This window comes from Buteo buteo, chromosome 6 (genome assembly GCF_964188355.1).
Source record: "Buteo buteo chromosome 6, bButBut1.hap1.1, whole genome shotgun sequence".
Taxonomy (NCBI): domain Eukaryota; kingdom Metazoa; phylum Chordata; class Aves; order Accipitriformes; family Accipitridae; genus Buteo; species Buteo buteo.
In genome coordinates this window covers 20,391,454-20,413,207 of record NC_134176.1, presented here as the reverse complement: position 1 = coordinate 20,413,207, position 21,754 = coordinate 20,391,454, and the positions used below count along the sequence as shown (strand labels likewise).

Sequence of the window (21,754 nt, the reverse complement as noted above, 5' to 3'; positions counted from 1 at the left end):
CTGATTTTTCTTTTAATAATAGAACAATAAAAACTCATAGTTGCTTCAAATATTTATTTCCATGGCAAAAATAGACTATAATATATTCATTTCACATATATTACATTCAGTAATACAAGCTTTTCTGTCTATGAAACACAATTTGTACATTGTTTTACAAACCAATTTCAGTTTTACAAGAATTAAAGCTGTTTTGATTATAAAATTTTACAGTATTGGTGGCAAGACAGCAAAAATAGACATGTTAACCACTAACTTAGTACTAGAAAATAATATTTCATGCTTGCTACTGTTTAAACAAAGTTCCATTTAAATCCTTGCATACTGGCTCAAATGAAAATGGAAGAAAATGGAGCCAGATCCTGCATTCCCCTGACATTAAGGATTCAATCTTACAAAACTGCTGAAAGGACTTCAAACACCCATTTGCTTTAACTGAATGAAGAGATTTCAGCAATGTGCAGGAGTGTATATACTTACCGATTTGCCAGGTCAAGCCTCTAAAATTTCCATCCAAATCCCCCCAGATCAGCCAAAAAGAGGGCAGATACGTTGGGTATTTCAAAGCAATTTAAGGAAGTATCTTTATAAAGCGCATATACACCTTGTCTGTCAGAATCATCCAGGATTAGCAAGGTGACAGACTGGAGGATTTTACATGGTTTTTCCCCATCAAGATTCCTACCATTCTAAAAATAATGGCATTTCCAGAGTCTTTAAAGTACTTTAAAAGTCTCCTAATTTTACCTAAATATTTCCAAATGGAAAAAACAGCATTTAAGTTCCCTTTATAAAAGTTAGGCACCTTCTGAAACTGTGCTCATAAAATTAGTAATTTGGTAGCTTTGATTGCTGTATATCTGAACCAAAATAACGTTACGGTATCTACAGACTTGCTCTCTAACTGGCCACAGGCTGGATCTGTTGTAAACTCTATTCATTAGATTCTTTGCATTTGATTTCTCCCTTAGCGCCCCAATTAGAGCTGAAGAATAGACTTTTAAAGAACAAATACATTGGAGGTTATTCTTCACCATCGAACACAGCATCATGTGGAAAATAGCAAGGTATAGAACGAAAGGCCATTTAGCAACTGTTTTTTGAAATGCTCATTGAAGTTAACAAATCTTTTCTTTTTCAGCCCCTGTAGACCTTAAAGTAACATATATGATGCCAACAGAATGCACCAAGTTAGCTGGTCCCCAACAGGATCTTACTAAGAAATTCTTTTTTTTTAAATTTTTTTTAAAATTTTTTTTTACAGACATGTTTACAACAGCTTTTAGAAGTTTAAGATTTTTTCCCTTACCTTAGCACAGTATTATATTAATATCACTGTATTGCAAATGCTGCACTGCAACATAATTTCTAAGTACATGTTAAATTCCACATTTCCAGGGCCTGATTTTCAGCCCAGCCTTAACCTGGTGCAATTCACACCTACTGTAAACACCTGGCTGCATTCATAAAGTATTTAGACTTTCAAATCATCTAACCTACATCCATTAGAAATTATCACTGCAAAATTGCATGTATGCCTCCTCCCCCTGCATTTTGCATGTGTAAAACCAGAGACCATGGTTTGAAAAATCTGACCCTCAATAAGTAAACAGAAACTAAGCTGACAGATTGCATTAAAAACATTTGGAAAGGAAGATATGTAAAAATAAGAGAGCCTCTGAAAAAAATATTTGGAGTTTCAAAAATCACATTTTAAAAGGCCAGTAAAAATAACACCTACGACTACATATTCACTTACCCTACCATGCCATGAAAAACATACCATATGAATCAAATCCTTCTAGCAGCTCTGTGGATACAAAATGTTCCAAATCCTCCTCCATATGCCTTCAGCCATTCCTTAAATTCTCACACTTTATTTCCAACATTTTGTACTTTCACAAGAGAATTTCTTCCGAACTATCTCTGCTACTTTTCCTTTGAATGCTGTAGCTTCATGTATGCACATCCCTGCTGTATTCTTTTGGTTAATTCTTGTAATCTGTATTTAAATTTAAAGCAGACATGTGAGTATTCATGCTTTAAGGGCTCAAGCTTTCACTGGCAATAAGCCCATTTTAATTCCTACAAGATCAGGAAGAACTGCAGGAATTTTGCCTCTTGCAGGACTGGACTCTGGCTTTGTAGGACTTTGCAGTATTGAAAAAAAAAACCCCAAACCAACCCTAAACCCTGAAGCGCAGAGTTCTTAGCAACTGAAGTCTTGTTTCTTATTAATTAATAATTTGAACTAACTATTTTAATATAGTAATGGGTTCACTATTTTTAAGTCCAGGGTTTTAGTAACAGTACTGATATTAAAACTGAGGTCTCATTACACAGCTAGCTTGTATAATAAACAACCCTGCAGCTCCCAAGTTTGGTCCAGAGGCCATTGAAATCTATGAGCCACTAAACTTCAACAGCTGCTCCAACAAAAAAAATGTAGCAGCAGCCTCAGATAGTCTTACTTATTTAATTTAAGAAGCCATTTTTGGAGAAAATTCCTCCAAATGTCATCCACTTCAAAAGATACACAGGATTACAAGAGGTGCCAAAAATACATTTCTCAAAATGCCAAATTTTTTTCCATTTTAGTACACATTTTACTTTTGTTATTAGCTTATTTTACTTTTTTTCTAAATGTTGTTGATAACTTAGAGCAGCTTTTCATCCACAGAAATTTTAACTGCCTTGCTCACCTGCTTTGAATTAGATGTATTTCTAGATATAAACCATAGCACCCTACGCTTGTAGTTTTTACCATTCACTTGTGCAAAAGGTAATCACAATGAGAGCAATACTAAGGCATAAAACTTTTCCTGCTTTTCATGGGAGACAGCAGAAAAAGGAGAGCACTGCTGTGCACGCTGCAGAAAAGCTATGCAAAACTCCCCTGTGTACCATGGAGCTTCTCCCTCAACAGAACAGGGCGAGGAGTTATTTGCAGCCTAGAGCTAAGCCTCCTAAGTCAGTGACAGCTTTGCAATGAACAGGGCTCTGACTTACGTTCTTAGAGAAGAGCTGCTAGCCCAAGACTACAAAGGTTCACTGGCCAAAAAATCTCTCATCAGAGCAACCAAGAAAGAAACCAAATGTGTAGAAGCCCTTACTACAATTTGTGGGTTCTTCTCCTGACTCTTCATAGAATTTGATCCTAAAAAGCATTTTCCACCTAGCCCACAAAAGACAGTCAAATCTGTCTCTTGACAGTATATAGCACCTTTATTTATCCCTGAGAGCTCTGACATCCCTAGAGGTCAGCATCATCTTTGCCATTTATTGCGAGAACGTCTTCATACAACTTCTCTTACTAAAAAAACTCAGCTCAAATCTTGCATAATTATCTGGTTTCATCCCCATAAAAACAGAAGTACATTTGGCAAAATGGACAGACTTACAGTGGAATTTCAAGCTTCTGACAAATAAATCTACCTCCAACTCACACTGCAACTGGATTTGGACAGTGGATGTTATAATGTCCAACACTTCATGAAGCACTCAGCACAACTACATGTAAAAAAGCATCCCTTTTCAAGGCTCAGAAGAAAGTGCTAAAAACTGAATTTTCTTTTAAGTTAACTGAAAATCTAAACAATGGTTTTAAAATTAATTTTGTTACAGGAGGTTGTGAAGTTTATTTTCATTTGGTATCTTTAGAAGAGAAACTGCTCATTCTCAACACTCGCTTGGAGCCATATGCTTACATACAAAAGCAATCCTGCTATCTTCAGTAGAAAAACTCACATAAAGTCAAGTCTGTTAAGGTCAAGTCTACTCATGCAAAAAAAGACTGCTGATGGACAGAACTGAAAGCTGAAGTGGAGGAGGTAGCAATGTTATGCTAAATCAAAACTGTGACTACCAGATTTGAGAGCAACCGCCTCTAAAAGTGAATACAACTTCCTTCAGCAAAACAGAAAAGAAAGCCAAATGACACACATTTCCTCACCCACCTCAGACGATCCCATAAGTTTTGGTTTAAATCACTTGTTTTAACTGCTCCTTTTAATGCCTCACAGCTGTTCTCTCCCAGTAACTGCTGAACAGCTAAAAATTGTTGCTTGAAGTTGTAGTTGTTTATAATTTCATTGAAAGCTGCATGTATCAGGTTATGAAGATAACAGTCCAAAGTTTAGAAAAGGAAATGGGACAAGCTACATTTTAGAGCATACCTTCCCATTCAAAAATATTTCTGAAGATAGAAGTGAACTGTGGCAAAAAGTAGCAATGTTTTTAAAACACAGCATGATACAAATAGCTAGGTATGCTTTGTATTCTTTCAATACTTCTGTTAACACAGATATGTCAAATTGGTTTGTTTGCAAGACTTAAAGAATCAGTCTTTAGTTACTGGTTTCCCCTGGACTTCCAGTTTTACATTTGGCAGTTAATACTTCCTAGGCATTTTATAATTACAACAAGAACTTCCCCCCATCTGAAACATTCAGTATTACTTTTACTGAGAGTAGAACAATTCAGACTGCCTGAAAGTAGACCAAATGCACTAGATTAATACAGTGTACTTTAAAGTAACACATTTTGTACAGAATGACATATTAGCACAGTGTCATTTGGACCGTGTGTTTTTCTTTGTGGAAGTAGCTTATCACAGAGGAAATTGAGGCAACCTATTTATTATTCTTAATTAATGTTTTGGGAGACAATTATTGTTTTGAAGAGGTTTTAATTATTCATAATAGTTTCCAAAACCCTTGTTACAGCTCAGAAAAATAACATAATTTCACCAGTGAAAAAAATGACTTTCAGTCTCATTTCATTTTGCTAAGCAGGTATCAAGGGACATGGACACTTACACACGCCTGAAGACTGGTCTACCACAGGGTTTTTTTTAAATTAAACCAGATAGCTACAAACTAATATCTCACTTTTGAATAGGGATTTTCAACTCAGCATCTCAAAACACTTGAAAAGGCAGGTAAAACCACACTGTCCCCACTTGAAAACCACAGACAGAGGATTATTTAGGGATACCATCATTAGACCAGACCCATGGGACAAAATGGAAACTACCAAAGGTACAACTTATCTTCAGGTCCATGCCACAGCCACTGACTCAGCCACCTACATAGCTATTAAAATACCCACATCTCCAGTGCTACCTCTAACAGCTCTTACATTCTGCAGGTGTTCTCAAACAGCTTCTGTGGATATTCTTCATTGCAATGCTGCACAGCATTAGCAAAATCTGTTCCAGTACTGACAAAATAATCTGGAGGATTCTACAGAAACTTCCAGTGCTTTAAAGGCTTTCTTGACTGGGAACGTAAATATTTTTAATGGTCACCTTTGCACTGTGTAAACCAGCAATCACAGCTGCCACACCTCCTCCATTACGTTTCATACGATCATTTCCACTTCGCCACAATGCACCTTCTTACTCCAATTTTGGTTCTCTCACTTCATCAACTTAAAAGGGTCTTCCTAAAATAGCAGGTTAGTAATCGTATATTACCATATGAAACAATGCATGATTATAGTTTCTATATTTAACTACATAAATAACAGAGCAAAAAAAAGTGCTTAAAACATTTGCATCCACTTTGATTTCAGCCAGTAAAATCAAACTGTCCTCTAAATACATGAATAATACTGAATATGTACTTTCTCTCATCCATTTGTTTCCAATAACCTTGTCGATAATTAGAATATTTTCCTCCCTGCTTGTTGCGGGTAAACATGCCTCTGCTCAAATGGAAGTTATCAACAGTTAACATCATCTTCACTTGTCAGTTCTATTATACAGCACTACAACTAACTACCAATAGCTTCCCCTAGTACTTTCTGCATGGCATTTGAAAAATTAGTTCAAACATTGGCAGTCTTTGCCTCTGAAAATGTTATGCTGTTTAAAAAGTTTTGGGTTGTGGTGTTTGGTTTGTTGTGGTTTTTTTTTTAATTAAAAAATGCTGAATATAAAAATAACTGTCCATAAAGCAACAGCTTAAAAGATCTAAGAGCTGCTAATTTTGATCAGTAAACCAGAGGAAACCAAAAGTTCATTTAAAAAAATATAAAGTACTGTTCTAAATATAAAATTGAAAGCAGAATGAAACTGCATAAGACCTTGACATTCCCAAGGAGCAGGTTTCTCACCCCATGTGATCTACAGATTTTAGCTTTCGCACAGTTAACAATTATGTTTTAAAACATAATGTTAGTAAAATTATGCTATGTACTTCCATTTCATAAGATACTTATTTTGCCTAGAGTAACACCACTGTAAAGAACATATGCAAGTACTACAGACCCATACAAGTAAAATCATTCCCCAAAATGACTGCAGCTGAACATGGGAAGAATTTAGTCCAGCGAAGATCCTGCTTTGCAGGGACTGTTACACTGACTTGCATTTAACAGTCACACACCAGCCCTAGAAGGTAACTGTGTAATTCATCAAACAAAGAAAACACCAGTGAGAGCAGGTCTGCCTGGACAACTGTAATTTTCTTTCTGTAAACTCTTGCAGTGTCCCTTAGGAAGTGGCAGGGATTATATAAGTCTAGAACTTTTGAGAAACTGAATGAGAACTCCATAGACGAAAGTGTACTGTGAAAGAGTCTGCACCATCATCATTCTCTGCTGCCTCAACATGTCCAGCACTCGTGGGATGTCCAGCATCTGAAGGAAGAGAACAAACCATTACAAGTGACTAGTGAGCAAGGAGACTGGCTACACTTTCTCAGCAGGAGGTTCAGAGTGGTAGCAGTGATCCAAGGGCACAATCAGCTGCTCTAATTTCAGCTCTGACAATTCATTGCCCATGCCTGCAATATGGACTGCACTGTACTACTGACCACGCCTGCCTCCTCATTTGTAAAATATGCATAAACTTGCTTATCTCATGGGGTGTGGGTCTTCACAAATCTAATGGCTGCAGAAGTCTGTCACAGTGTTAGCACAGGGATGCACAGCAAAACAATCAGTTTGTTCACTCTCAGCTGGCATATCATATTATTAATAAACACTTTACAGCTGTTCACTTCTGGCTAAGAGCTGACAGGACCAGATTTTATTCTATTAAACTACTGCTTTTTCCTCTGCTGAGACTGATACCACAAATACACTACACTTAGGAACAAAATATTTAATAACAAGCACAGAGACTGGCTACAAAGCGTGTTCTTGAATATTATCTATTAAAACTAAGGCATGAAGTAGAAGTGGTAAAGTCAGAGTGAAATCGTGAAATATGCTTAGTAGCCTAGGGCATACCTTATTCCACTCGGTGACTCAGTATCTTAGGGACTCAAGAATCCAAATAAGTATTCTAGTACCCAGTATGTAAGTGGGCAACTCTAGAAGATTATTACTTTCTGTTGAACTGCCAAGAGCTCTTTCAACCACAGTTGTAAGGGCTCTTCCAAAGGCCACATCGTGGGAAAGCCCAGATGACCACCCATAAAATACTTATTAGGCAGGTTATTTACTCTTTCACTACCTAACATTATTTAAAGCACAAGAAAGAAAAAGAGATCACCTCATTGTGTTCCAAGCAAGCGATCATGATCTCTGACAGTATGACCACTCCTGTTCGTCCTACACCTGCACTGCAATGTACCAGTACAGGAGGATTACAGTTTTTAGGATCCGCAGTGCTGTTCGTATGGCGTCGCACTGACTGTATCTCTTCCAAGTATGCTATTAAGTTCAACAAGATAAGAATAATAAACTTAGGAGATGAAGCCCCAAAAGCCATGCTATTATACTGTATGACCACCAGAAAAGCACTAATTTAACAAATGACGTCTCACAGAAAAATGATGCGCCGGATAAATCATAAGACATACCCCAACCAAAGCAATACAGATCTATAAAGACCATCTGACTTCTGTAAGGCTTTCCTTGCCTTGTTCCCTCATTGCCCACCAAAGGCAGCTTGTGGCGATCTTGCTGCTGCTGCTGGAGCCCACTCAAACGTGTAGTATGTGATGCAATTATGTTTTTATCTATATGAACTTTAGTAAATTATATATATTTGGCTTTAGACATCAACAGTTACTTTAACAAACCGGCAGGTATATTTCTGCAAAAATATAATTCAGTATCTCTTGCTGGTGTGAAGAAACCTTTTACAGCAGAATGCTTGGTATACTTATCAAAAGCTAATTCACGTATAGCAGTAATTTTAGGAGGTATTGAAAAAAAACCAAAAACCAAACGAACCAAAACCAAAACAAAGCTATTAAATACAACTTACAAAGAAATCCCTTTAAATCCTCTGGACACCCATGCTCTGGCCAGTCAGTATACTGCAGATGCCAAACTGTTCTTTCCTGTCCTGTGAGAAGGTGTTTTATCTTCAAACCCGTAGTTGCATAGCAGCCTGAGTCAGTACGGAATCGTGTGGTAATCTTAAATCTTCCATATGTTACAGTGTTGTGTCTTGAACCCAGACGTGGCCAGTATCTGAAGCTTTTTTCTCGACCACTTTCCTTAAAAGTAAAACATTTGCTTAACAAGAAACATAAGAACACTCATACAACTAACGCTCCTGTAACAACTGTATCTCACCTCTATTAAGTACTACTACAGTGTTACGGTTTCTCACCAAGTAAACGAACTTTCCAGCAGAAAGAGTTTGCAAATTTTCATCTTTTTGCCAAGGAAAGCAAGACAAAATGGCAAAGGCATCACTAGAAATTTACCTTAGATTGGTCTTGTTGGAGCAAAGATCCCCTTCCTCTAACAGATCATAATAAAATCATTGCAGAATTTCTGGGAAAAACCTGACTCAGTTTATACTCACTTCCTCTGCAGTCACCATAGCTATGATGGCAATCCCTTGTTCCCAGATCATCTGCCAGAAATCCTGACATGTATTCTGCAAAGGACCCTGTGTAGCAATGTAATCCCACTCAATGCCACCAACAGAGATCTGTAAAAAGAAAGACATTAGATCAGTAATTATAGAAAACTCCCTTTCCCCTTAAGTCAGCCATTTGAAGATGCACAAACTGAAAAAAAGACAGCAACACTGCAGAAGTAGGAGCCCATTGTGAGTTATATGTGCCTCCCATTTTTTAGCCACATCTTGTCACATCAGATGCAGAAGAGACACAAATGTTTAAAATTGTATATGCACATAAATAAATAAATGTATTTTACATCTTCTGATAATGTAAAAGTGAGTAAATAAAACGGTATTTCTTTTTTGTGAATTTAAGGCATTCTAGCCAATTTGGTTTTAGAGAAGCTTTCATACCCTGGTGCTGTAAATGCTATTATATGCACTAAAAAGTCAGAATCAGCTGATGTTTCCTCAAAAAACTATTACCTTGTTTGAGAAGGGTCAGAAGAGTTACTCAACATTTGTGAATGAGCTGAAGTATAGAAACTATGGCACCATGACAGTGTACAAACATTTATTAAAAAAAGACTGCAACACAACTAGAACTGCTGCTTTGATGACCTCAACTCATTTTAGAGAAAGCATGAAGCCAATTGTAGTTGTACTTCAAGTAGGTAAGTGCATTGAAAATGAACAAACTGCTTCAAAGATTCTTGAGGTCACTCTGTTATTTCTTCACTTTTTTTAAACAGAGTTTAAAGAGCTAAAGCTGGGAAAGGGGGCAACTGAAGATTATGAAAGAGCAGATTTTCCCCTGGCTCCATCTGTTCCTCTAACCATCCAAAAAAGCTTAAGCTGGAAGCTAGTTTACTGCCTGTTGCAGATCTAGTCTGAGAGTACAGAAGAGGAAGAAATAATGAGGATTGTCACTGCCGTTCAAAAATATCATAATCATTGCAAAGGATCCCAGTTTGTTATAAAGCTATTTGCCTTAACTCTGGTAGGAATGGACATGCCTTCTGTTAGCACCAATCCACAGAGACACAAGACAGAGAGAGAAAGGAGACAGTGGATCAATACAGAAGCGAAATGCAGAAGACCTCTCCAATAATTAACCCTCCATTATTCTAGGTAATGAGGAAAAACAGGTTCCTCCTTTCCCCAAAGAAACCTCTGCAGAAGAAGGGAGAGAGATGGAGGGATTCTCACTCATCTGATCAAACCAAAATTGATAGCTAAATCCATTTTTAGTTACCACATGAACTGGAAAAAATTTATTCAACAGTATTTCTCTCACCTTGATATGAGATGCATTGATGTAACCCGTGTTATTTTCTTTGGTTGGGACTAGCTCTACTCTGGTATCATCATAAGGAAGGACGTCCTGGAATCGGTTTCTTTCAGCATTTTCAGGAAGCCGAGCTATTGAGCACTCACCATCTATAAGTCTTTTTTTCTGAATGCGCTCATATTCAGTAAACACCATCCCCTGCTCTAACCGTTGTTCCAGAACTTTACACTGAAAGACAGAACACAGATAACCATACAAAGTCAGGTTCTAAGGCAAGTCTATTTTAAGAGAATTCATGAAGGATAAAATGTATGTATTTTCCTCTCCTACATACTTTTTCAATGCTTTTCCAGCTATTAATGTTTTCACAAACATACCAGAATAAACAAGAAGCAACCCAAACCAGCAGGAATTTTGTTCAAGTGAAAACTAAGAAGCCTGTTATACTTCATTAGGTCAAAAAGACTGTGGATACCACTGGTGAAAGAAAAATGACTTCATAGTTTCTATAAAGACAATACAGTGGGCAAATAAATATTTGGCCAAACCAGATAGCTATACTATACTACAAACCACCTCAAATACCTTTGAACAAGAAATACTCATTAATCATCCTGCTCAATATAGCATGTTAGATTACATAATTTGAAATGGTCTCCTTCAACCCTATAATAAAAAAAAAAAAAAAAAAAATTATTTGGATGGAGAAAAACTCTAAAAATGTAAAAAAACCCACATGCCTCAGTCAATGAGCTAATAATTCACTACCAATATTCCACGTTTTCTTAGGCTGAAGATACTAAACGTTGCATACAACTGCAAAGCCTTCTTAAAACCTCTTGCTGCAGCTGAGGTATAAACCCAGTATTTTTTCTACTAGTATAATTCAATCTGTTTTATTTAATAAGCTGCTCACCCCCCTCACCCTCCTGATTTATTCTCTCGAAACCAAGTTCTTTCTAAATCATAAGACACTTCTGGAATTTCAGCATCTCTTTGCCAACAATAATTAGAAGTATAATATGTAAGATTTCAGCCAGAAAATTTCATCTATGTCACATGTCCCCAGCCTCTCACAGCAACTGCTCCACAGTATCAGATCAGAAAAGTGTCTTGTATCAAATAACAGTAATGCCAAATGTTGCAGGGCAAGGTGCAAAACCTCAATCATACACCATTTGCATATCAAAACAACCGTACAAACTCCTTTATTATGTTTAGGCTAAATTCCCTCATTTAAACTGATAACAACATGAAACTAGCAACAAAACAGGCATTGAATCAACTTTAAAGTCATCTTCTAAAATATCTGCACTCTGGACTTCCTTTCATGCCACACGCCTGCTTTGTATTGCCTCTTCTCAACTGTTTTAGGAATTACTCACATTTCATGGTATCTATCCTGCCTCTACACGACTGCCTGAAGAGAAAGCATAGTGACATGTCCTTTTCGGAACTTGACTTTATGGATTCTTCTTTTACCTCAACACTTTGGGCAAAACTAGCTGAATAACAGTATGTCTGAATTCAATAAAGGTCAATACAGGAAGAGAGGATGGCTATAAGTAAGAGGAAATAACCAACACAGGTACTAAATGTAGAACTGTATCTCAATAACACAATGTTAATTTTTGTCCCTTAGCATCTATAAGGGGTGTATATATAGTTCAAAAAGAACTTCAACTGTGTTGAAATGAACAGTCAAATCTCCCTCCCATCGATCTCACTCCAAGCCTTCAAACTCCAAGACTGAACTTCTACTGTGTAACTTGCAATTAATTTTCTTGGCCTATTCCTTAAAACTGCCACTGATGAGAGCAGGACTGTTCCTTCAGGTTCTAATACCTGCTTAATGACTGTTAACAAATTGAGCTAAAGGGGGTCTGCAGCTGAGGATGCCTAACCATGCTCAGAACTGGATTCTAAAGAGACCACTGGTCACAGAATGTACAATAACCACTGCAGACCCTGGTGCATCTAGTTGCTCCCTGGTCGGATGTTTGATGAAATCACTGTTTTACATAGCCCTTAACAGGCTGGATATTGACTGTATTTCACTTTCCTGTACCTATTTAATGATATATGAGGTAGGCTAAAGTGTATTTACTGACATTGTTTACCCTGACACAAGCAGATGGAGTCTTATATTTCTCAAAGAATGATCCTCAAATTCTAGAGCCTGATATTCTCTCAGTGATCTGAGATATTTTACTGAATTTAAAATTTTGGCAGATCGCACAAGTTCCATCTGTATTTTCAGGGATCATCCTGAGAAAAACAGATAAATACAACCTGCACAAGTTGTACCCTGGGAATGCAATTTAACTACAAAACTTATTGTTAAATTTGTACAAATTACTAATAATTACAAGTAAGTTCAATCTCACACACAGAATTTTAATTTTCATACTTTTTCAGTCTGGAAAACCCGCGAATTAAGAGAGAAAACAGAAAGACGTGGCACAAAAATGTATCAGTAGACACTAGTTAGTTCGCTTCCTATATGGTCAAAGGGTAAACTACAATCTGAATCACTGTCATCTTAAATCTTGAAGAAAAATCTGAGTTACACCCAATACTTCTAGCAACAACTTATCAATCAGAAGTCTCATTCTTCATTTTTTTCCTATTCTGAGTATTTGAGTTGCTTTGAATCTGAAGCATTTTGAAGTCAACACAAAGCACCATTCATATGCATTTCATTTTGAAAAATCACTAGTGTAAGAGAGAAATCAAGCATTAAAAAACTTCAACATACCCGTTCATCATTTGTTGCTCTTGTCGATTCTTCCTTTCCCTCATCTGGCAGAGGAATTCTAGTCAAAGCTAGTCCATTTAGGGCAGCTAACTTTAGAGGCCCTATTTTTTTTGCATCATTTTTATTCTTTTTCATACCCTACAAAAGAAAAGCTAAAACTTGTAAATATTCTTAAATATCTGATGAAGTTATAAAGCAGAAACCAGATGAGTTCAATTAAGCAAAGGATACTTCTTTGACCCCTTCTGCAAACAGCTCTGACCTTTTTTTTTTTGATAAGCACTGCAGTGAGAGATTAGGGTGGTGGGACTACATTCCTCCAAGGACACAATACAAGTCTGTCTTCATTCCAGACAGGTTAATGAAACTCAATGAGAATGACAAATACTGTTCCCTACAAAGCTCACAACTGAGGGTGTGAGGTGACAATTCTGGATAAATAACATTCTTGGACAGAACTGGAAACACTTTCTAACACCAAAAATACACAAAAATGATTCCTTACTAGACTATTCAGTTTGCAGGCACTTTTCTTCCCTAGAAGTGATCATAACAACAAGCATACAAAACATGAACACAGAACTGCAGACAGATCTGAGCCCTGAACCAGACCAAGAATCATTGATTATTTGAGAAAAATACCAAAGGAGGATTTTTATGAAAGAATAAATTCAAATCATTCTTTTAAAAAGTATAAGAGAAAACTTCACCTGCAGTTGCTAAGTTTGGTTGTTAACAAAAATACACTGAAAATGTAAGTGTATATGCTGCTTGAATGATAATCAATGCTTTCAAAAGCTAAATGGTAGTAAGGAATAGGAAGACAAAGCTAAGAGGATGAGACCACATTTAAAAGTGAAGAAATGAACACAAACACAATTGTAAGAGTTCATTGAAAAGAAAAATGTGCAAACATTGGTAGGGGCCACCTTTGTTACCAGGACATTCATCTCAATATTGAATACAAAAAGGTAATATTCTCTATTACACAATGGCACTCTTAAATGTTACTGAACTAGAAAGTATTTTACTGATCACTCCCAGTGAAAGAGTTTTAATATCAATTTCATTTCAAAGGTTGATTTGAACATTTACATAGCTATCAGAAGGAAAAGGCAGAGTAGGATTTTGGTAGACACATCAATGTCTGAAAATGTATCCTTTGGAGAACAAAATATTAAATGACTATCTAAATGTGAACACAAGGAGGAAGGTACCACCTTTTTTTCCTACATCCATATAACAAACAGGAGGAAGGAGATTCAGAAAAGCATACACAATTATAAAATTAATTGAAGGTGATGAAGGTTCATTTAATTGTGTTCAGCTCCATGTATAGCAAGACTGACAGACAAAAGATTGCGAGAGCAGTAACTGTTTAAATACATAGCTTTTGCATAGGTTAGCTTTTGCAGCATCAGCTGTAACAGTTACTATAGCAGTAGTATATGGTAGTTCCACTGCAGTCCAATTTGTGCAGAAAACTATATGACACCAACTCACACAGGCAAAGTTAACAACAGTCAATTTTAAAAGGCAAAATAATAATAAAAATGGTCTTTCTCCATTAGCACCTGAAATATGCCAAAGACTACATAAAACTGAACAAAAGCTGAAAACAAAATGAGTGGTAAGGACTGCCAGTGAAATTGTACAGTCCCACACACACCTTGATGTTTCTATGAGGTGGGAATTACAGGGAAGGTGAAACCTGCAGTTGTTCACTATTTATGGCTTCATAAGATTGGAGTAGGAGAAACAGACATGGCAAGCAACAAATACCTTTAGTGGGATAAAAACAGCCTGAAGAAAAGGCAAAAGCGAAAGGATATGAAAAGGGGAAGGGATGGAGGACAGAAGAGAATGCAAGTGAAAAATTTATTGCCTAATGCATCAGGTCCCCCTCATAGGTCAGAAGAAGAAAGCAAACAAATTAAAAAAACCCAAATAATCAGCTACATCCAATTTTTCAGTGAGAGGAAGATTATAAAGCTGGTAGAGGAATGGAAAGAGTTGCTTCTGTTCCAGATAAGGACAGGTAGGGCAGAATTTGGGATACTGAACTGACTTTAAATTAGCTCATTCTACAGTTGCTAGCCAGGTTAGGTATATCAGATGGAGGCTGCACAGCTGGATTTGTGTGGGAGGACTATACAAACAGAACTCAGACATGGCAAAGAAGGGATAAAAGATAGCTAAGCAAAGTTAATCAGAGAAAAACAGAAAAATAAAGGTCAAGCTTAAGTTAGCTTTTAATTCACATGTTTTAAAAGCATCTCAGGTTGATTAAAAAAAACCCCCAAACCTCATACAAAAGCCCCACACAACTCCTGCTACAAAACAACCCAAAACAAGAATAATAGTATCCACTTACACCTAGCGGGGGAAGGCCTTCCACAATATTCTTCTTTCCAGACAAAAGATCAGACACAGGTCTCTTCTTTACTGAATCTTTCCTTACTCTGTATCTCCCTGATGTTGTAAGATCAGATTCTGACATAGATGGAGTAAGCAGTCCTTCCCCTCTTCTCTGGACCTGGCTTTCCACTAGTAAATGAACAGGGGTCATATCTTTCATTCTCTTTTCTGTCTCTGTAATATGTAATTTAGGTTCAAGAATATGCAAAGGGCCCGCAGATGAAGCAACAGAGCTGTAAGGGTAGTTCAGTACTGAGTCATGAGAATAACCACCCATAACGGATGAAAGTTGGGTTTGATCTTCAGGGAGAGGAGAAAGACTTGTAATAGCCTTGTTTTCTTCTTCAAATTCTTCTTCTTCCTCACTGCTGTGAATCAGCATAGTGGCATCTGAAAGGGTTTTCTTATGATCACAGTTCACACTTTCTTCTTGCTCACTTTCTTTTTGCTTTGTTCTCTCCATCAGAATGTTGGGCTGTGACCCTTCTGAGATAACTCTTGGAAGAGCCACATCTGCTGCAGAAGCTGACATGGTCCTCTCTTTAATTCTTATTCCTTCAAAGCTGGGAGTCAAGCCTGCTATTTCAATACTGTTCCTCTTCTGCAGCTGAGCATGGCGTGCCGATGTTAGAGGTTCACTGACCTCCTGAAGAGAATGTGCCACAGGCAGGCTGTCCTCCTGAAATGTCTGGACAGAATGGTGCACTCGCCTTGTGATAAGATCTGGATTGCTGCTGCTAATGTAGATGTGTCGTGAAAGGTCTGGAGTACTATTTGCAGGTCTTGGGTACGGGTACGGGGGAGGTGGTCGATAGACTTGGGTCTTCATTATATTTGGTGCTGGATAGTCCTGAGCCTGGAGCTGCACATTTGTCAACTCAGGCACACTGACTGCCCCAACAACTGGGCGCTTTTCAGCAGGATAGGGATAGGGGGATTGGCTATGAAAACTGTAGTTCAGATTAAATGGATAATGGTTAGATTGTGGGGAAGCGAAGTGAGCATGTTCTCGTATTTCAGGTTGACTGTAAACTAAGGCATCAGGCCTGCTGTAAGCATATGAATTGCTGATGTTAAGATTTCTCATTGAATGACTCTGCCTATCTGTGTGCACCATTCCCCTGTTGAGCTGTCTCATCACAGTTTCATAGTCTGGCGTGGGACGATAAGAAGGTGGTATTAGTGCGCTGTGTCTATGTGATGGGACATAATCAGTTCTGAGGACATCGCTTCCAGTAATGCTTGGGTTAGAGGACATGGGGGACGGCTGCAAGTAATGTTGTGGATTGTTCAAGGAGTTTGTGCTATGTGCACTATAGACACTACCATTGCGGATCCGACCACTGTAGTCATGAGGGGCTCTATCCAAGCTAGTCTGAGAGTGACAGTAGTATCCATTCTGATTGCTCACAAAGAGGTTATCTGAAAGGAAAGTTTAAGAACAATCTTTATGTCCGAGACATCAAACAAAGATATCCTCTCTTAAGACGTACCTAACCAATGTCTGAGATTTTCAAAATCTCACTTATTCTTAGCTATGTATTGAAATTAGAAAGAAAAAAAAACAACCCCACAACCCCAACTTCGTTGTTGTTGGTACCTAAGGTATTCGTACCAGAATAACCTATTATGTTCATTTAGATGATGCAAATTACTATCGGAAAACATTGTCTCTGTTTAAGAATGGCTTTCTTCTGTTTATGGTAGCTTTGCTAAGTTTCAGTCCAAGTTAAACAAAATCCATATCAATCTTAAACCACATTAACTGAAAGAAAGAAAGTCTACACCAAGGTTTGCACTAATCTAATGAGATCAGTTTAAACAGCAAGGAAAAAAAAAGTGCAAACAAAAAAAGGCACCAAAAACCTAAAAGCACCCCCACAACGACCAAACAAAAAAACCCCTCACTCTTCTTCTCCCCCCCCCCAGCTGTAAATAGATATAGTACCACAAGAGCTTTAAAAACAAAAAATCAAATTACCTTTTCTTCAGAAATCTTGGAGACAGTTTAAACCACCACCATATATTGTCTGCACATTAACGTATAACCACTCTTATGGTAAAGAAAATGATCTAACAGTTTATACATCCAATATATATTGAATAATTTAACCATTACTTCATTGGATGTACAATTTGCCAAGCTCCAGAAGAGAACAGTTCAGTCACTGCTTTAGATGCCTTTCATGATTTAACTCTCCAGGTTCACCAAAATAACTGCCATACTTATGTTAATGAATTTGCTAATAATCAGAAATTCTTTTGTTTGTGAAAAAAATTGTTCAAAGATAGGATGTGTGCAGTAGCAAGTATCCAGCAATAATTCCAACACTATATTAGAAAGAATTCAGTTACATTCTGAGTTTATATACCTGTACCTTCGTGAATACTTGTGTAACTCTATTTAATAGAAAATGTGCTTATTCCCTTACTAGTGAGTTGTCACAGTATTTTTTTTTTACGCAGAAAACATGTAGGACTGGAAGGTCCCTATCAAAACTGAGGCAACTTCACAAAAGATTAAATTAAGCCCTTCAGGGAAGCAACTTCGTTAATTAAAGACACAATGGGTAACAATAAAAAAAAAAAGGAAAGAAAGCAGCCATGACTCCACTGTAAACCACTCAAATTAGGAGTGTACATTCCTTGAGAACTGTAATTAGGGTTTGCTTGGGTTTTTTTCCTTTCCTTTTTTCAATCAAATGTATACCAATTCTGTAACTTGCAGAATTCCTAAGCCTTTGAATTCTCCACCACTTTGTAGTCTAGCAAACTCTGAGAGAAACTGCTCTCTTCCTGCATCCTGGGTTTAATAATTTTTTTTTAATTGTCTGAATTGTCTCGGAGCTCAGTAACTCTTCACGGCTATTAAGATCAATATTGACAAGGATCTCACAATGCCATAAGGGACCACAGTCTATACTTGCTGTATATGCTATCATAACTAACTTTGCTCATATCCCATAGGAGCAGCTGAGGGAAGTGGTGGTGTTTAGCCTGGAGAAGAGGAGGCTGAGGGGAGACCTTATCACTCTCTACAACTACCTGAAAGCAGGTTGTAGTGAGGTGGGTGCTGGTCTCTTCTCCCAAGTAGCAAGTGATAGGACAAGAGGAAATGGCCTCAAGCTGCGCCAGGGGAGGTTTAGATTGGATATTAGGAAAAATTTCTTTACTGAAAGGGTTGTCAGGTGTTGGAACAGGCTGCCCAGGCGAAGTTGTGAAGTCACCATCCCTGGAGGTGTTCAGAAGACGTGGTGCTTAGGGACATGGTTTAGTGGTGGACTTGGCAGTGGGACTTGATGATCTTAAAGGTCTTTTCCAACCTGAACACTTCTATGATTCTACTTCACATTAGCCTATATGCCTAGAGTAGCAGCAAGCACTTCAATGAGCGTTGTAGTACAAACCTATCCCATGTTGACCCTATGAATTTATTCAGGTGTAGATAAAGTAGCTATAAGTGCAAATTATAGCTTTTACCTTCTTAAATTGTTTAGTCTGGCCTTAGATTTAATGAACTTACCTTGGGAGGATGCATATGGTTCGGTATAATGACCATTGTAATGCAGCTGAGGTGGTGGAGGCATCATATAAGGCTGAGGCTTGGGCTGAGAAATCAAGCATCTTATTGTTAGTTAAAAATTTGTGATTTATTTTAAAAATAAGTCTTGAAGTTTTTTTTAAATATAATGTAAATTATTATATATATAATATACAATGTATAATACACGCACACACATACACAAAGCCTTAGTCTTAAACCACTTCTCTAAATCTGCGATGTAAGTTTCTCCTGTGAGGTCATACAAGAAATAGTAAAAAAAACCAAAAAAACCCCAAAACAAACAAACAAACAAAAAACCCAAAACAAACCAAAAATAAACCAAAACCACACACCACCAACCTAAGACTGCATCTTGCCATCTGACATCTAGGAGAGTTCTCCTAGACAAGACTCCTAGAGACAGAGCAATCAAACTAAAAATAGAAGTGTTTAAAATATTTTTCTTTGTAATTATTTTAATTCCATTATTCAGGTATTACATAGCAGCTTTTTCTACAAGTCAGAAACAGTTCCTCACATACTAGGCTCATCTTTTTCACTGCTCATTTAATTTCACTGAAGGAAACTAATGCCTGATTCAAAGTCAATTGAAATCCATAAAAATGCAAACACAAAACTATTTGCTCTCCTTACCATGGACATCCTGGATGAAGACCGCCTTCTCACAGGATTCACTGTAACAGGCTGGGTTTGTCTACAGAAGAAATTTTATGGTGAGACTATAACAACACCAAGACCTATTCCAAACCCTGGAAAGCGCTCCCAAGTTCAGTTAAAAATCACTCTACGTTTCTTGGAGCCAGGCTCTGTGTTAAATAGTCCTCCCCAACAGTCTCAAAAGGAAAGAGTTCTGTGCATAAACGACCACTGTAGACAGTATGAGCAGAATCACAAAACCAGGATCAAAATACCTCAGTTATTTCTTTGCCTCTTTTCTATGAAGTGTAAAAAGGAGATGCCCCTGAAGCACTGCAGCAGGGCAGAAAAAGCAGCGGAGTAACTGGGGACTACTTCCAAATTTGAACCCCATATAAAATCTCATACTGTAAGTTACCTGTTCTACAAGACCAGACATAAAATTGTTCACAGAATATAACGTTACAGATACTATAGGAAGTGGAAAGCACAACTATACTGCATGAGCATTTGTAAGTTCTAACATTCAAGCTAATGTTAATAAATTTTCATAATTCGTTGGATTGCCTCCAGGGTGTACGGTTCAGAAACCTTAAGCTCCTTTTTCCCCACCTTACACTGCACCTGTACTCTGCATCTTGCAGCAAGACAGAAGTCAAAAGACAGCAGAATAATACAAATGCAGGAACTGCCAGATTTCATAAAGAAAGATGATTTTTCAGCTCACCCTTTGGGAAGTGAAGGACGAGAAAGGATTGGAAAGCGTGGAAGGGAAAGAATGAGGGAAGATTTCTGAGAGCCCTCCTCAGGTGGAGAGTCCAGGGAGTCTCTAAAGACAAGGTAAGTACAGATAAAGAAAAAAAACCCCCTGAACTTAATACAGGCATGCATAAGACAGTTTTCAGCAGCAGGACCAGATGACAGGGAATCTTAGAGTAGACATGGTAAGAAAAGTTTTTTTAAGGACTTCACCTATTAGTAAAACCATGTTGTGGTGAAAGGGTTGAAATAAGTAATCCTAGAGACTGACATTCAATACAGAACGGTAGAACTGGAATTATTCAGATAGCAATGCACAAGCCCCACAAATGCACTACCTCTACGACCACTTCTTATCCCTCTCAGAAGGCAGCCAGGTTTACAAGCTTGGAGGTATGAGGTCTACTCTATTCCAAATCCATCTTACTCTTCTAAAATAAATTAGGATTAAACACACTAGCAAGTCATCTGTGGTACAAAATATTCCATTATCTTTCCACTGGCCTTAGCAAATTTTGGACCAACCCCTCCATAGTTATCTTCTTCTGTACAAAGAAGAGGAATGGAACATTTGGGAATCATGCTTCTTTATGGCAGACTATTCACTGGGTCTAATTCTCTATTCTTTGACTAAAGTAACTTAACTGAAGGAAAGCTGTACCAGTGAAGAAGCTCAAATTCCAGCCCTTGATTTACAAGTTGGAGACCAGCCCATTTAAATTTAATTTGATGAATTGTATTAAATTTACTTTGCACTGGTGCTACTTGAGCTATACAGATTCCATGGATATCCAAAAGACCACATACCTCTCAGCTGTCAATCCAGCACATTTCAAGAGTGCTTCACATACACTTCCCGCCCTTTTAAAGGCCTCCAGAGTGTCCTTTCAAAGCAGTTCACCCAAACCCAGGTCAAAATCCCAGTGATTCCAGTAACTCACAAACATTCTAGCAATAGTAGCCCCCAAAGCAACTGAAGTCTGTCATAGCACTGAGATCCAGCAGCAGCGGCCAAACACTATTACTTTTGGTAAGATTTCAGTGTTTAGTATCATCCTCTGTTATAAAGCAGAACATGCTTGAGAAACTGCTGCTAAGTATTTTCTCAAAAAAGATTAAGAAAAAAACCCCAAGTCATTAATTACTACCATTTAAAAAGGACAGTAAAGACATTACAGACGTTATAAAAGATATCACTTCCCAACGCAAGCTTCAAGGGCACCAAGAGTTCTGCTAATGTGTTCTACTTACAGGCTGCATTTATTTAGTCTGTAAAATTTGTGTCTAGCCACACACATCCTCCACACATATTTTGCTGTTTCCATATCTTCCTGCCAAAAAAACAAAACCAAAATTTGCATATTAGGCCAAATAGGCATACCCTTCACTTGCTTTCAGACAAGCCACTCTAATTTTTGAGATTAAATTAGCATTGACCCATTTCATTTTAATATAACTTCATTACTGTCACCAGGTTTTCCCTAAAACCGTAGGCCTGAACATGCAACTCTAGCC

General features: G+C 37.6%; 1 protein-coding gene across 6 annotated transcripts in view; it reads right to left on the bottom strand.

The window, feature by feature from the left end:
* Positions 1-39: 39 nt before the first annotated feature.
* The window catches only part of PTPN21 (protein tyrosine phosphatase non-receptor type 21), a 52,001-nt gene continuing 30,286 nt past the window's right edge, over positions 40-21,754 (bottom strand). For 5 of the 6 annotated variants that reach the window (XM_075030019.1, XM_075030016.1, XM_075030017.1 and 2 more), the window contains 11 exons: positions 21,491-21,570; positions 20,208-20,309; positions 19,478-19,538; positions 18,803-18,887; positions 15,236-16,701; positions 12,862-12,999; positions 10,110-10,331; positions 8,771-8,899; positions 8,222-8,456; positions 7,502-7,662; positions 40-6,642 (listed from right to left, as the gene is read on the bottom strand). In XM_075030019.1, coding sequence (XP_074886120.1) covers positions 6,514-6,642; positions 7,502-7,662; positions 8,222-8,456; positions 8,771-8,899; positions 10,110-10,331; positions 12,862-12,999; positions 15,236-16,701; positions 18,803-18,887; positions 19,478-19,538; positions 20,208-20,309; positions 21,491-21,570 — 2,808 coding nt within the window. In that variant the 3' untranslated portion in view covers positions 40-6,513. The remainder of the gene's footprint in view (positions 6,643-7,501; positions 7,663-8,221; positions 8,457-8,770; positions 8,900-10,109; positions 10,332-12,861; positions 13,000-15,235; positions 16,702-18,802; positions 18,888-19,477; positions 19,539-20,207; positions 20,310-21,490; positions 21,571-21,754) is intronic. The other variant, XM_075030020.1, reaches the window with a different exon arrangement.